The 12,232-nt window shown below is 43.3% G+C and overlaps 2 protein-coding genes across 2 annotated transcripts; one reads left to right on the top strand and one right to left on the bottom strand.

Moving 5' to 3' along the window:
- Nucleotides 1-23: 23 nt before the first annotated feature.
- LOC135794038 (fibrous sheath CABYR-binding protein-like) lies at nt 24-2,353 on the bottom strand. Its single transcript, XM_065305175.1, has 5 exons — nt 2,172-2,353; nt 1,887-2,101; nt 1,393-1,811; nt 1,105-1,340; nt 24-1,046 (listed from the first exon to the last, which is right to left on the bottom strand). The coding sequence occupies exons 2-5, from the start codon at nt 2,071-2,073 to the stop codon at nt 101-103; spliced, it is 1,788 nt and encodes a 595-aa protein (XP_065161247.1). The 5' UTR covers nt 2,074-2,101; nt 2,172-2,353; the 3' UTR covers nt 24-100.
- A 2,104-nt stretch (nt 2,354-4,457) lies between these two features.
- LOC135794007 (titin-like) lies at nt 4,458-10,828 on the top strand. Its single transcript, XM_065305139.1, has 4 exons — nt 4,458-4,623; nt 4,688-4,863; nt 5,049-6,351; nt 6,411-10,828. The coding sequence occupies exons 1-4, from the start codon at nt 4,458-4,460 to the stop codon at nt 10,826-10,828; spliced, it is 6,063 nt and encodes a 2,020-aa protein (XP_065161211.1).
- Nucleotides 10,829-12,232: the final 1,404 nt, after the last annotated feature.

Raw genomic sequence — 12,232 nt, 5'->3', positions numbered from 1 at the left:
CAATTTAATACAGAAAGACCAACTGACGTTTCAGAGAAATTTGTTTATTGCGTTGTTATAGAAATGCTAGCGATTAAAATTTTGAAGAACAGAGTGCATTTTATTGAAATCCCCTCCAGGTATCTGGTGGCGCTCTGGCTCGCCTTCGTGGCGCGGGTTCTCTCTCAGTGGTCACCCTAGAAGTGCTCAGTTTAACCCTAGTCGTGTTCCTAACTTCAGCTTGACTACGGCTCAACTCTGCAGTATCTTGAGCAGGTGCCCTTACTGGAGTTTGGATCGGGGAGTAATGGAAGGGTGAAGTTGAACGACCGGGAAGTTCATTTGGGGTATGGATTGGTGAGTAATGAAACGGTGATGTTGGAGGTGCTGGTCTTCCAGATCGTGTTCGTACAGGTGAAACATCCCTTGAAGAAGTTGTGTGAACCGGTGAGTAATGGAACGGTGAAGTTGAAGGCCCAGAAGGCACCCTCGAAGGAGCATTGACGGGTGGGTACTGGAAGACTGACGCATTGGCATCTAGACGAGGTGTTGTTTTTGGGGAATAGTGAAAGGGTGAAGTTGAAGGACCAGCTGCTTGCGCTAGAGGAGGTGTTCTTATTGGTGAGTAATGAAATGGTGAAGTCGATCGAGCAGTGGGTTCCCTCAGAGGTGGTGTTTTAATTGGTGAATAGTGGAACGGTGAAGTTGAAGGACCAGCGGCTTGCTTTAGAGGTGGTGTTTTAATGGGCGAGTAATGGAATGCGGTGCTTTGGTCTGGAGGAGGCGCTCGCTTCGATTTACCCTTGATTGTACCTCGCTTTTTCGAGTTTTTCGCACGGAGAGACACTTTGCTGACTTCGGCAGTGACCGCTTCCATCGCCTGGGTTGTTTCGATTTCAGCGGCTTGCTGGGAAGCCCAATCAGGTTTTGGACGTGCAGATCTAAGTGCCTTGAACCTTTCCGTAATCTTGGGTTTTGGTTTTAAAGGTTGAAGGCTTAGAGGTGTGGCTTGAGCTATTTCAGATTCCACAAAACTCTTCCCAAGAGACTCACTTAAATCTTCTAACCTGTACACGTTATGAACAAAAATAAACAACAAAACCGTATTACGAGATTAATGCATACCTTTCTTCTAGTACTTCCTGGGCAGCCTCCAACAATTTACGTTTCTCATCTGCCTTTTGCTCCTTTTCAGCGACCACATTAAGTTCGTCTTTCTGGCGTTTCTTTAAGTCTTTTAACCTCTTTTGAAGTCTGGTATTTTCTTGTTTTAAACGTTCACCTTCAGATTTCAACCAATGATATCGGTGGAAGGCTTCTTGCCGCCAGAGAGATTCCAATGTTTCTTGATCAACTTCCACCTGTCACAAATATTATTAATACAAAATAACGGTGTTTAGTACATTTATATACCTCCGCCAATGGAAATATATCATCTAAGTATTCATCTTGGGTGTAGAATAAGTCAAAATTAAAATCTGGACAATATTCTAGTATTTCGTTCAGATTCCGCACCAGTTTATCATCATAAAGCACATAGCGATCAGAAGTATACTCTTTGAGCTGGATTTGTTCGTTGACGAGAACATCGCTGATATCTTCAGTCATTGTCTCGTAAATTTTCCGAGATGTGCTTCGAAACAAGCTCAACTCCTCCCCGAGGATACGTTGCAACTCTTTACCATTGTCTGCGGTAGAAGGAGCAACCAAACCAATTAATTCATATACGTTCACTGGTCGTTCCCGGACGCTCTTCACAATCTGCTTCAATTTGTTAATGTCCTCGCCCTTAGGTTTATTTCGTCGTATTATTTTCATTTTCTCCTTTTGCTCTGTCCAGAAAACAAGATACAAGATGTATGTCAAATGGACTACATAAGTAATTCTTTAATATGTAAGATACTTACGTTCCTCGTAAGTTGCAGGCGGTGGCAGACCCAGGCTAAACGCGGGAAATGCAGGTCCCTTGGTACTCTTTCCCTGTGCCTTTCCGGCCTTGCCGGGCCCCTTAGTGGGGCCACATTTAGCAGGCTTAGTTGGCAGGGGGCACGTGCTTTTGCTCGCGCGCCCCCCGGCGCGTTCCTTACGATTCATTATCGCAAATCAGCGCAGCTTACAGCAACTATCACAATATGAATGAATAATATGTTCAATTTTGGTTAAGCTGGGAATAGATTTAATTATTATCATACCTGAATAATACGCAACAACAACAGGCAATCACCACAATCGTAGTCACCGACACGTATAACGCAATCATCCTTCCATATATGCACTAAGTTCTTAAAAATATAAATTACTTGATCATGGAGCGACCCAGATTTATTATTCGATTATCAAAATTACAACTGACATATTTTTTCTTACAACAATTTGACAATTTCCCAGACTAGATAAACAAAAGGTATTGTAGAAAGTATTGATAGAAGTAGGCGTTGAGCGTTGCTAGACCACTGATAAAATATTCGTAGAAAATTTTTATTAACCTTCCGTGAACGTATCCTGATGACTTCTTAGGTGCGTCTTCTTTGCTACTTGATTGTTCTACTTGTATAATTTTTTCTTCATCCAAACCCAATGATACCGGCAGTTTCAGTTCTTCGCTGCTAATATGTGCCTGTTCGTTAACATTTAGTTTATGGTAGATATCATGGGTCAGTTGATCATCTATAATCACTTTATCAGAATGTCGTGGTGTATCGTTGCGTAATAACAAACTTTCTTGATACAGAGAGAAACAGGCACTAGGGTCCAAAGACATGATGGCTGTATCAAACTCTGAGCTCGTTTCAGTCCCGGTAGGTTCAAAACTGAATTCAGTGCCGGTACTGTTCAAGCCGTGTGCCCGATATAGTGACTTTACTGAAGACGACGCGCGCATATCTGTTTGCGAGGTATCCAGAATTGATGGAGGATATTGGTCAAGATATACCGATCGAGAATGATCGTACTGATCGTACTCACTATCGTCGACCAGTAATTCGTTGATGTAGTGTACTTCATCTTCCAATACATCATAAGGACGGTCTTGTCGTAAGAAGAAACTGGATGTGCATTGATTACATTGATTGTCACATAGGACCGGGACGATGTATGATGGAAGGTTGATAATATTGGAGGGCAGCAGAAGTGGTTGTTCACACGCGTTGTTCCGCCTTGTGTCCAATAAGTGGGGACTATGATGCAGGTTGGTGGGTACCGACTTAATCTCTCGTGGCATTTTTATTTATGTCGTGTGGCTACTTCATGATCGCTCAGGGGGTTAGTTTACTCTCTCGGAAAACATTTCGTTGCCATTGCACATGACGTTATTGAAAAAGGCCGGCGAGATTTTGATTTGGCAGTGATAACTGAAATATTATGACAGGGACTTCCATTCTGTCATATATTTGATTTTTTAGTGCGGGTGCTCTATTGAATTTTCCAAAATTCCGCACCAATTAACGTTTTTAATGCGCAATGCGCTTATTGTTAAAGTTCTACTAGTTATATTTGAATTTATTAGAATCAAATTGGTAATCTTCTCGTTTTGGTTATGCAGTCGAATAGTCCCACACAACCCCGACAACCTACCACCAAGCCAGTAATGAAAACAAAGGCGCCGAAAGGGCCGCGCTACATGCCAAATTTGCATAATCTATACCCCACAAACTTTGCCATCCCTCAGCCTGCGCCTCCGCCCAATCATACGTTAATACCTCCGGATGAACAAATGCCCTACTATGTCGTACCTGTGTTATATGTCCCAAAGCAGATTGTCCCACCGGAAACCCTGAATATTCCCTCAGCGAGAACAGGAGTTCCCAATATTCTCAAACGCAACAAACCCTCCACAACAACCTCACCTACCTCTAGATATTGTCAGCCTTCATCGGCCCCGGGAAGAATGCAGATGAGAACTGAATCGTCCCTGCAGCGCACTGTAGAACCTCAGAAGCCTGCTGATGAAAGCAGCGTCCATACGTCCGTTTACTATGTTAACCAGCGATTGCGAAATACAGCCGTGTGCACGGCCAATCCAGCCCTTGGAAGGGTCATTGAAGAACATGAGCATGAACGTGTCGACGAAGTGGTGGTTCCTACACGTGACGTCACTCAGGGGTCAAAAGGAAGGAATAAAAAATCTCTGCGAAAACGCGATACCACCATACAGGATTTACGTCGACAGCTCATGGAAGCCTTGGAAATTGTAGAAAGGTTTCAAGGTGAGAACAAAGAATATGCGTCCAAAGGTACTCAGTATGAATCCAGCGCGGTGATCGAAAAAGGCCGAGTCCGTCCCTTCACTCAAGTTTTGCGATTGGAGGAATCATTAAAAAAAATGCGCAAGTAGCCATAGCAACCATACAAAGTATGGCATTCAATATTTAAAATGTCATTTTCCGAAACACTGAAATTATGAACGTGCAATAAAAAATACAAAAAAATTATTTATTTTTATTTTGAAATTGAACATGTATTTGTGGCTTTAATGTGCAATGGAGGTGACAGAGAAGCAGCAACAAAGTGCCGGATCAAGTAAATCATTAACTGAACCTACGGATTCATCGTCCCATCCACCACCAGGGTCTGATGATACATTTAATTTTGATTTTTACATCGGATTCACTAAACCGCTGATATTAAATTTGCTAGACCCTAAAGGTAAAGTCGGCAATCAACCTTCTGTAGTTAGATGTTCCATTCACCAACACCGTTCGTTTTGCAGAAAAGACAATTGCCGCAGCATGGGTGAACAAGCTCAAAAACGATTCTGCATCTGAAGAGATTCGTACAGCGCACCTGAAGCTGTTCTTGTTCGTCCTGCATAGAAGAAGGCTTGGTGGTCCTTTTAATGAGCTTCCCGAAAATGAAGAATTGGAAGAATTACCGGATGGGGCCCAGGTATGCAAAATGTAATTGTAATAATAGGGTTCACCAGCGCCATCTACCCGAGCAACCGTCCTAAAAGCTATTTTTCTTTTTGACTTTCAATTGATTTCCACAATAAATTTTAACTACTTTGCCATCTTCCTCTCAACTTTCGCTTTCATAATGTATAAACCTATTTTATTTGGATTCATGGATAGATTGTCGATGTGGCACGCGATATTTTGGAAACCGAACACGATGAGCGAGTTAGAAGCATGCAAGATAAGCAGAGTGCTGGCGGCGATTATCCACCCTATACTGTAGAACTCTCTGCAGATCTATTGGAATACAGTTCATCCCAGGAAATACCTAAATTCGGTTCACATATGTATTACGCCATATCTACTGAACCAATTCACACCTGGGAAAACCTAGATTTGGGAGTCTTATCAAAAGAAGTAATTGTAGACAGTGTGAAAGCATCAAATGCCAATGTCTCCACAATGTCCCTGAAATCGACAAAATCAAAGTCTTTAATGGAAGCCGAGAAAAACGCAACTAAATCGCCAAAATCTAGACGTCCCGTAGGCCAACCCTTTTCCCCACTGGCTAGTAAAGAAGCCAGCCCATCGGAGCGCCGACCTATCACATGGGGTTCCAACTTAATCGAAGTAACTGAGCCAAAAGAAAAGAAAGAGAAAGAAGAAGACGATGAGAAAGATGAATATGATGATGGTTTTGTTTGCAAATTCTTTAATACTAACAACATACAAAGTCCGAAAGTAACGTTTTCACCAACTTCGGGGAGTCCTGAGAAAAGTAGTGCACCCATAAAGCAAAGCACCCCGGGTATACCCTCTCCGGTTTCTGCAAGATCGGCTCAGGGGAGGTCAACCAATGATAGCTTTCAAGCCCGCGTTGATAATTTTCTGGATGACTTAATGGAAACCAGTATGCCTGCAGACTTACGAGATTCTTATGGATTCATGAGTCCTCCATCGTCCCCAACGTCAAGAACTGACCAATCGTTTGATGATTTAATGAACACTAGCATGCCCCAATATTATGATGATAACTATGATTATTCACCAAAACAAAGTCCTACAAAAAGTCCAAGAACTCCAGGCCAATCTAGTCCATTGCCACAGGTGAGGCATATAAGTATGAGTTCAAGAGACGAAGAAGCGAGAGAAATAATAGAAGAAGGAAACAAATTGTTAAAAGAACAAGAGTTGCAAGTAAAAGAGAATAGTACCCCGCCAAAGGCACCATCTCCACGAGATCATGGACAAGAAGGCTCACCAATAAAAACACCACCACGTTTGTCACCCATGAAAACACCACCTCGTATGTCACCAATGAAAACTCCACTTCGTATGTCACCAATGAAATCACCAGAACGCAGTCCAGATAGCAGGCCATTGCATTTGAGCAGATTTTCAGGAAGTCCTTCAACACGCCTAGATACGACGCCTACGACTTTCAGGCAAAGTCCAGGTGTAGGCCAAGCCTCGACTCCAGGTTAGTAATTAGAAACGTAAAACTCTAGATATAAAACGCTAAAGTAACATATGTTGCAGGAACACCAACAAGTGGTAGAGGAACACTGGAAGAATTATTTCCGGATTTAGAAGGAGAAACAGACGACAACTTCTTATTTGGCAATGATGAACCTGACGTAGATCTTCATGAAATCGACTTTTTGGACGAATCTTTATATGACGATTTGGAACATCGAATACGAGAGATCCAAGGCGGCCATACAGAATCTATGCCTTCAAGCGCAAACATTGTATCTACAACACCAGGAATGCCAGGAAGTCCGATAAGACAAAATAAATATGGCGTCAAATTTCCTATAATGGAAGATGAGGATATACCAGATCTTTTTAATCTTTCACTATCGCCTGAGAGTAAAAAACAATACGAGTACAATAAACAACAAGCAGCTCAAAAACCAACCGAAGACGAATATGGGTTAATTCCACTACAGTCGGAACTACAAACGCCATCACCAAAGAGGATAATTACATTCACCACCTCGTCACAAACGACACCTAAAAAAACAAAAACTCCAACAAAGGATAAAACTCCAACTCCTACAAAATCTCTAAAAAGGTTGTCGTCAGGTCGACGAATCCAAAAAGATGCGCAAGAAGATGAAGAACCCGCACAAGAACAATTCTCAACTATGTACAATACATTAATTGAACCCAAGAGCCCACAACCACCCCCATCAAATGAAAATGAACTCAGTTCAGAGTTGCCACCGTTTGAAACTTCTCCGAACGAGTTTTCCCTGGGATGGGTCACTCCACCTCACCTGAAAGTAAATAAGGAAATGCAGAAGCCCTCATCCCCATCATTTACCTACCATATGGGTCCACCAAGGCAAGACGAATTTTTGTCGAGTGAAACGTTTCCAGATATTATGCCGCCGGATACACCACCAAAACCTCCTTCACCTATGAAATATGAAGACTACATAGATCCATTCAATAACGAAGAAGATTTTACAAATCTAATGGAAGAGGAAGAGCCACTTGGTGCCAAATTAGAGGCGCATGAGTGGCACCCGTACAGGCCTCGACAGTTTTCCATCAAAGTAGGCGCAAGGGCAAGGAATGTTGTTCTGCCTCGCAAGAGTGCTCCCCCAAAAGTTGAAACAATATCAGAGGAAGCCGAATATTATTATTTAAAATCACCAGCACAATCCCCGGCCAAACCAGTAGAAGTTGATTATGATGCACCTTACATGTTACCATCAAGTGCCCGACTGCCGACGACAGGTCAACCGATGCAGGGTGCTACAAGAACCCCAGAATCAACACCCAAAAAATTTCAACAAAAGGACAAATCAGAAACTCAAACAATTTTAACAGAAGTAACAGAACATTTCGCAAATAATATTGAAGATCCCCATCAACAAGAATTGCTACAACATGTAGCCGATGTAGTAAAGGTTGTAGAATGTAAGGTTCAGGCAACTGAAACACAACCACAAACTCCACCCAGATCGCAAGTTCCACCTAGACCTCAAACTCCACCTAGGCCTCAGACCCCACCTAGACCTCATACTCCGCCTCGATCTCAAACTCCACCAAGGTCTGAAATACCCCCTAGGCCTCAAACTCCACCTAGACCCCCAACTCCAACTAGGCCTCAAACGCCTCCTAGACAAGAACAAGATTGGATAATGGATAGTTCACCACCTCTCGGATTCAAAGATTTAGATTCGATTGAAGCAACATCACCTGGATTAACACCTGGTAAAAATATTTTCAGACCAAAAACACCCCCTAGGACACCCGATCTTGAAATGGCCACACCTCCGCGCACTTTTGATGAAGTTCACCAGATAGATAGTGCACCCTCGCCAACATCACCGATGCCATACCCATCACCCAAGAAGCAACCACCGCCGTCGTCGCATCCTCAATATGACTTCGCTGGACCAGTTGAAGAGTTCATGCCTGAGTATGGTCCATTAGATTTTGGAGAGAGTGATAAATCAGGAATCATGGACGAATCGTTTCCGATGGATACCAGTATTGACTTTGACCAATCACAATCTCCGAAACGAATCCATGAGACGATTGACATTTGTCACCGTGATGCACATTCGCAAACCGTAAGTCACACGGAAAGGCGCATAAATCAGTCTTGGCCTCCGGCTAAACCAGCACTAGAGAAACTGAGTCGCTCTCATGGCACCAATACTCGTTTCAGTCTAGGGCCGGAACAAAAATCAAAAGTAACAGAAACCGAAGAAAGTGTAAAAAAATCCAAAAATCGTATTCGTTTTGAACAAGCCGGGCCTCCCGATGTTAGATCTGATAGTGCAGTACAGGTAACTATTTCCGAAGATATTCAAGTTGAAGGTCCGTCTACAATCAATAGCGCGAGTGGAGTCAGTTCCACAGATATGAAACAGATAAAAAAGAAAATAACTTTCGAACAAATTGATGCAAGTGTAAGTACTACAGGCGGCCAACGCTCACCACAAAGACAAGCAAATGCGTATGGGCCGGTACAAACAACCCCTCGCACTCCTCCAAGACAACAAAATATGTATGATGCGATGCAAACACCCCCTCGCACGCCGCCGCCTGTTGATTTGATGGGAATGGAAGGATACGCTGAATACACTCCCAGGCAATACATAATGGATGAAGGTTTTGATAGTCCAGGCCTACAAACGCCAATGAAATTACCTACCACATTCCCAGGCTGGAGCACCCCTGAACATTTGAAAATTGAACAATCTCCGCAAATGTCACCCCCCAACCTTCCCTGGATAGTGCCTGTAAGATACCCTGGTGCGCTCTATGATGAAACTGCCCCACCATTCGTAGACGAACCGTATAGTCCAGAACCCGCCGCTTCAATGTCACCTCAACAAAAAAGAAGAAGTAACTCTCCGGTACACAAATCACATGTTGAAAAAATCTTCCGCACTCCTGATGGTACAACAACCACCACAACAGTTGACACAGTAGAACAAACATCGCCTCCACCTATGCCTGACTTTGAAGCTGATTTCATGTCACCGCCAATGCCACCTATACAATATAATATGCCAGCCCAATCACCTTCATCATCACCACGTCGTCAAAGGCCCATCGTGAGCTTCAGCGATTCCCCTACTACTACAAGTCCATGTAACGCCCCCATGTCTCCAAGAACATACTCAGCCGGCGGCACGTCCCTGAGATCACTAGGTGCGTCTACACCTCCAAGAAGGCGCAATACTCCCACGTCCCCAAGGAGGAAAAAGACCCCATCTCCAAAGGCAACATATGACTCGCAACCTCCGGTACAATCGTATTCTCCGGAACAAATATGGAATTTACCTGAAAATTCCAATCAAATTATGGATTATCCGCAACCAGAGTTTTATGACGAACTGTACCAGCCAGAAGGTACACCCGCTGGTGAACCATGCCAGAGTCCCTTCAATCCATACGATGAGGTGATATATAATCCACCTTTACAAACACCGCCGATAGGGCCATATGCTGATCTACAATCTCCGAGCCAATATAAGACGCCAGAACATAAAAAGACCAGGACGTTCATTCACGAAGAACTGCCGTTGTACGATCGAGTGCAGCAGATTGTCGAAGACGTCGTTTACGACCCTAAAGATGTACCACCTGCTAATGTATCACCACCTAGACTTTACACATTAACTTCTCCTCCAAGACCCGACTATTTTGATGTTATCGACGTTGGCAACCGACCGGGCATAGAAGACGAAAATTTCGCAGACGATTTATACCAGAGTCCTCCAAGAAATATGCAGATGCCTGCCGAAATACAATCTCCTTATACGCCACCATTACTCCAGCGACCTGACTGGGACTTGTGGCAATCGCCACCTTCAGGCACGGCACCTAGCCCACCATTGCCTCCAATGCCGTCACCCATGGATCAATACGAGCCGTTAGACATGGAGAACTATGATTTGTATCAATCACCATATATGATGGGCGAACAAGAATGCCCAATTAGTCCACCTTCCGCTTTCAACCAGCCGCAAGTCGAATATGATATTAATATGGATTATGATGTACCGCAGTTCGACACAAACATGGATCCAATGAATCAATTTATACAGGACACAGATGTGAGTCAAGCCCCACAACAACATCCAGAGCAGACTAGAACAACAACTACAACGAGAATAACTGAAGAGATATACTATGACGAGGTGAATTCGATGGATGTGTCTGATGCAGCCCCACCGGGAGTTCAAATGGAGTGGGATTCGCCACCTAGAGAGGAGTTACCGTTTTACGAACCATATGTGCCGCCGTCAATGTACCGGCCACCAACACCAGTGACTCCACCTAATTTTATGGATGACCATTTGGAAGCTGGAATGGCATTTGAAGAAGAACCCTGTTTTTATGGTACACCGGAACCAGTTCACTGTAATGGCGATTACTACGACGCAATCGAAAATGAATCACCGGAATTCTATCAAACACCCTAAATGCACACAACAAGTACAGAGCCAACTTTTTATAAATACGCTGCCCAACCTATTTTTTCTTCAAAATTATGAAAGTAATTCTAACTTGCTGCCAATGCGTCTACCATATTTTACAACATATATTTTCAATAAAGCTGGCAGTGCACTTTTGTAATTCATTATTAGTACATTAGGTATCAAGTCGCTAAACGGGGGGTTTACTAACGTTTAGACATGTGATGCTTACGCTATTTCTTCTACTTCCACTTAAATCTTCGAAATTCGCTCGCACTACTGGGAAATGTATAACCTTTCAATGTGATACCGCGCCGACACAAGCAGCAGCAGCGCATGCTGCTTTGACCTGTTTGACTGGTGACGCAATGCATTTCATATGGTCTTGTGCTGCACCGTGGGCAAATGCGCAGGCGCAAGCTCCGCCCCGTAGATCATGCCCATGAGTAAAATACTTTACTCACGGCTTTGGCCATACGTACCATTTTTTGTGTCAAATAATCGTGGAAAAACTGGCGCTATATAGGTGGAAGTAGAAAAACTTTTTTTTATCCTTGACAGTCTAGCATGGTAACCAGTATTCTGCCAATCTTCAATTTCCACGACCTCTGTACGCATGTTAAAATAGTGAGCTATGAATTAATTTAATTGTTTCGTATAACCTAGGAGATTTACTATTTATCCTATCAAACAAATGTTAAAAAATCAGTGTGGAGATGGAATGGGAGCAAGAATCCTTTAGTTCGGAGTTATCCAGCCAAGAGGAAGACGGCGGGGATAATTCGCCACCGATTCCGGTAAATGCCGCCCAGGAGACCCCGCCAGACAACGCTCACGCGATTTACCAAAATCATGCTGCGATACCTATAATTCAGGAGCCAGTTGGTCCCAACTACGATTCCAGTGAAAGTGGCAGCAGAAGCATAAGTAGCGATACGCTTCTGTGGGGCCCTGAGGACATGGAGTACATAGGAAATCATATGGATGCAATACCGTTCAATCAAGGATCCTCCCCGGCCTCGCAACCCCACAGCCTGCACGAGAATCAATACGAAGAATTAGATATGGATCAGCAGGACTGGTTCTTCGAAATGGGCTCGTTTGAAAACCACCATCCGCAGCAGGAGGGGGAGGAACTTATTATGCCACCATATGAGAATTCATATGGAACCTTACATGATGATGACGATGAACTAGATTCGCCTTAGAAATGTGATAAGATTAAATGTTGATGAATTTTTTGACCGGTTAACGTCTATTCGTTAGTTTTCTCATAGCCTACTTTATTTTCGCCGAAATGTATTCTTTTGTTTTTCTCACTAAAAACAAATGTTGGCAATATAGAAACAATGTTTGTTTGAAATCTTTCAAAAGTCTCAAAGGAACACGGTGTAGAATTTTCACAATTTC

Source organism: Atheta coriaria, unplaced genomic scaffold (assembly GCF_025399875.1).
Source record: "Atheta coriaria isolate IRGN ID8LTWV9N9 unplaced genomic scaffold, Caltech_Dcor_3.1 hic_scaffold_1_pilon, whole genome shotgun sequence".
NCBI classification, from domain to species: domain Eukaryota; kingdom Metazoa; phylum Arthropoda; class Insecta; order Coleoptera; family Staphylinidae; genus Dalotia; species Dalotia coriaria.
This window is presented reverse-complemented; position numbering and strand designations above follow the sequence as displayed.

What these genes read in the sequence shown, in the direction of transcription:
- LOC135794038 (XM_065305175.1), bottom strand. Translation starts at nt 2,073, where the DNA reads ATGAATCGTAAGGAACGCGCCGGGGGGCGCGCGAGCAAAAGCACGTGC. An exon ending in ATATATTTCCATTGGCGGAG is followed by an intron (nt 1,341 to 1,392) that starts GTATATAAATGT and finishes TATTTGTGACAG; the next exon opens with GTGGAAGTTGATCAAGAAAC. An exon ending in CAGGAAGTACTAGAAGAAAG is followed by an intron (nt 1,047 to 1,104) that starts GTATGCATTAAT and finishes TAACGTGTACAG; the next exon opens with GTTAGAAGATTTAAGTGAGT.
- LOC135794007 (XM_065305139.1), top strand. Translation starts at nt 4,458, where the DNA reads ATGGAGGTGACAGAGAAGCAGCAACAAAGTGCCGGATCAAGTAAATCA. An exon ending in AAATTTGCTAGACCCTAAAG is followed by an intron (nt 4,624 to 4,687) that starts GTAAAGTCGGCA and finishes TTCGTTTTGCAG; the next exon opens with AAAAGACAATTGCCGCAGCA. An exon ending in AGGCCAAGCCTCGACTCCAG is followed by an intron (nt 6,352 to 6,410) that starts GTTAGTAATTAG and finishes CATATGTTGCAG; the next exon opens with GAACACCAACAAGTGGTAGA.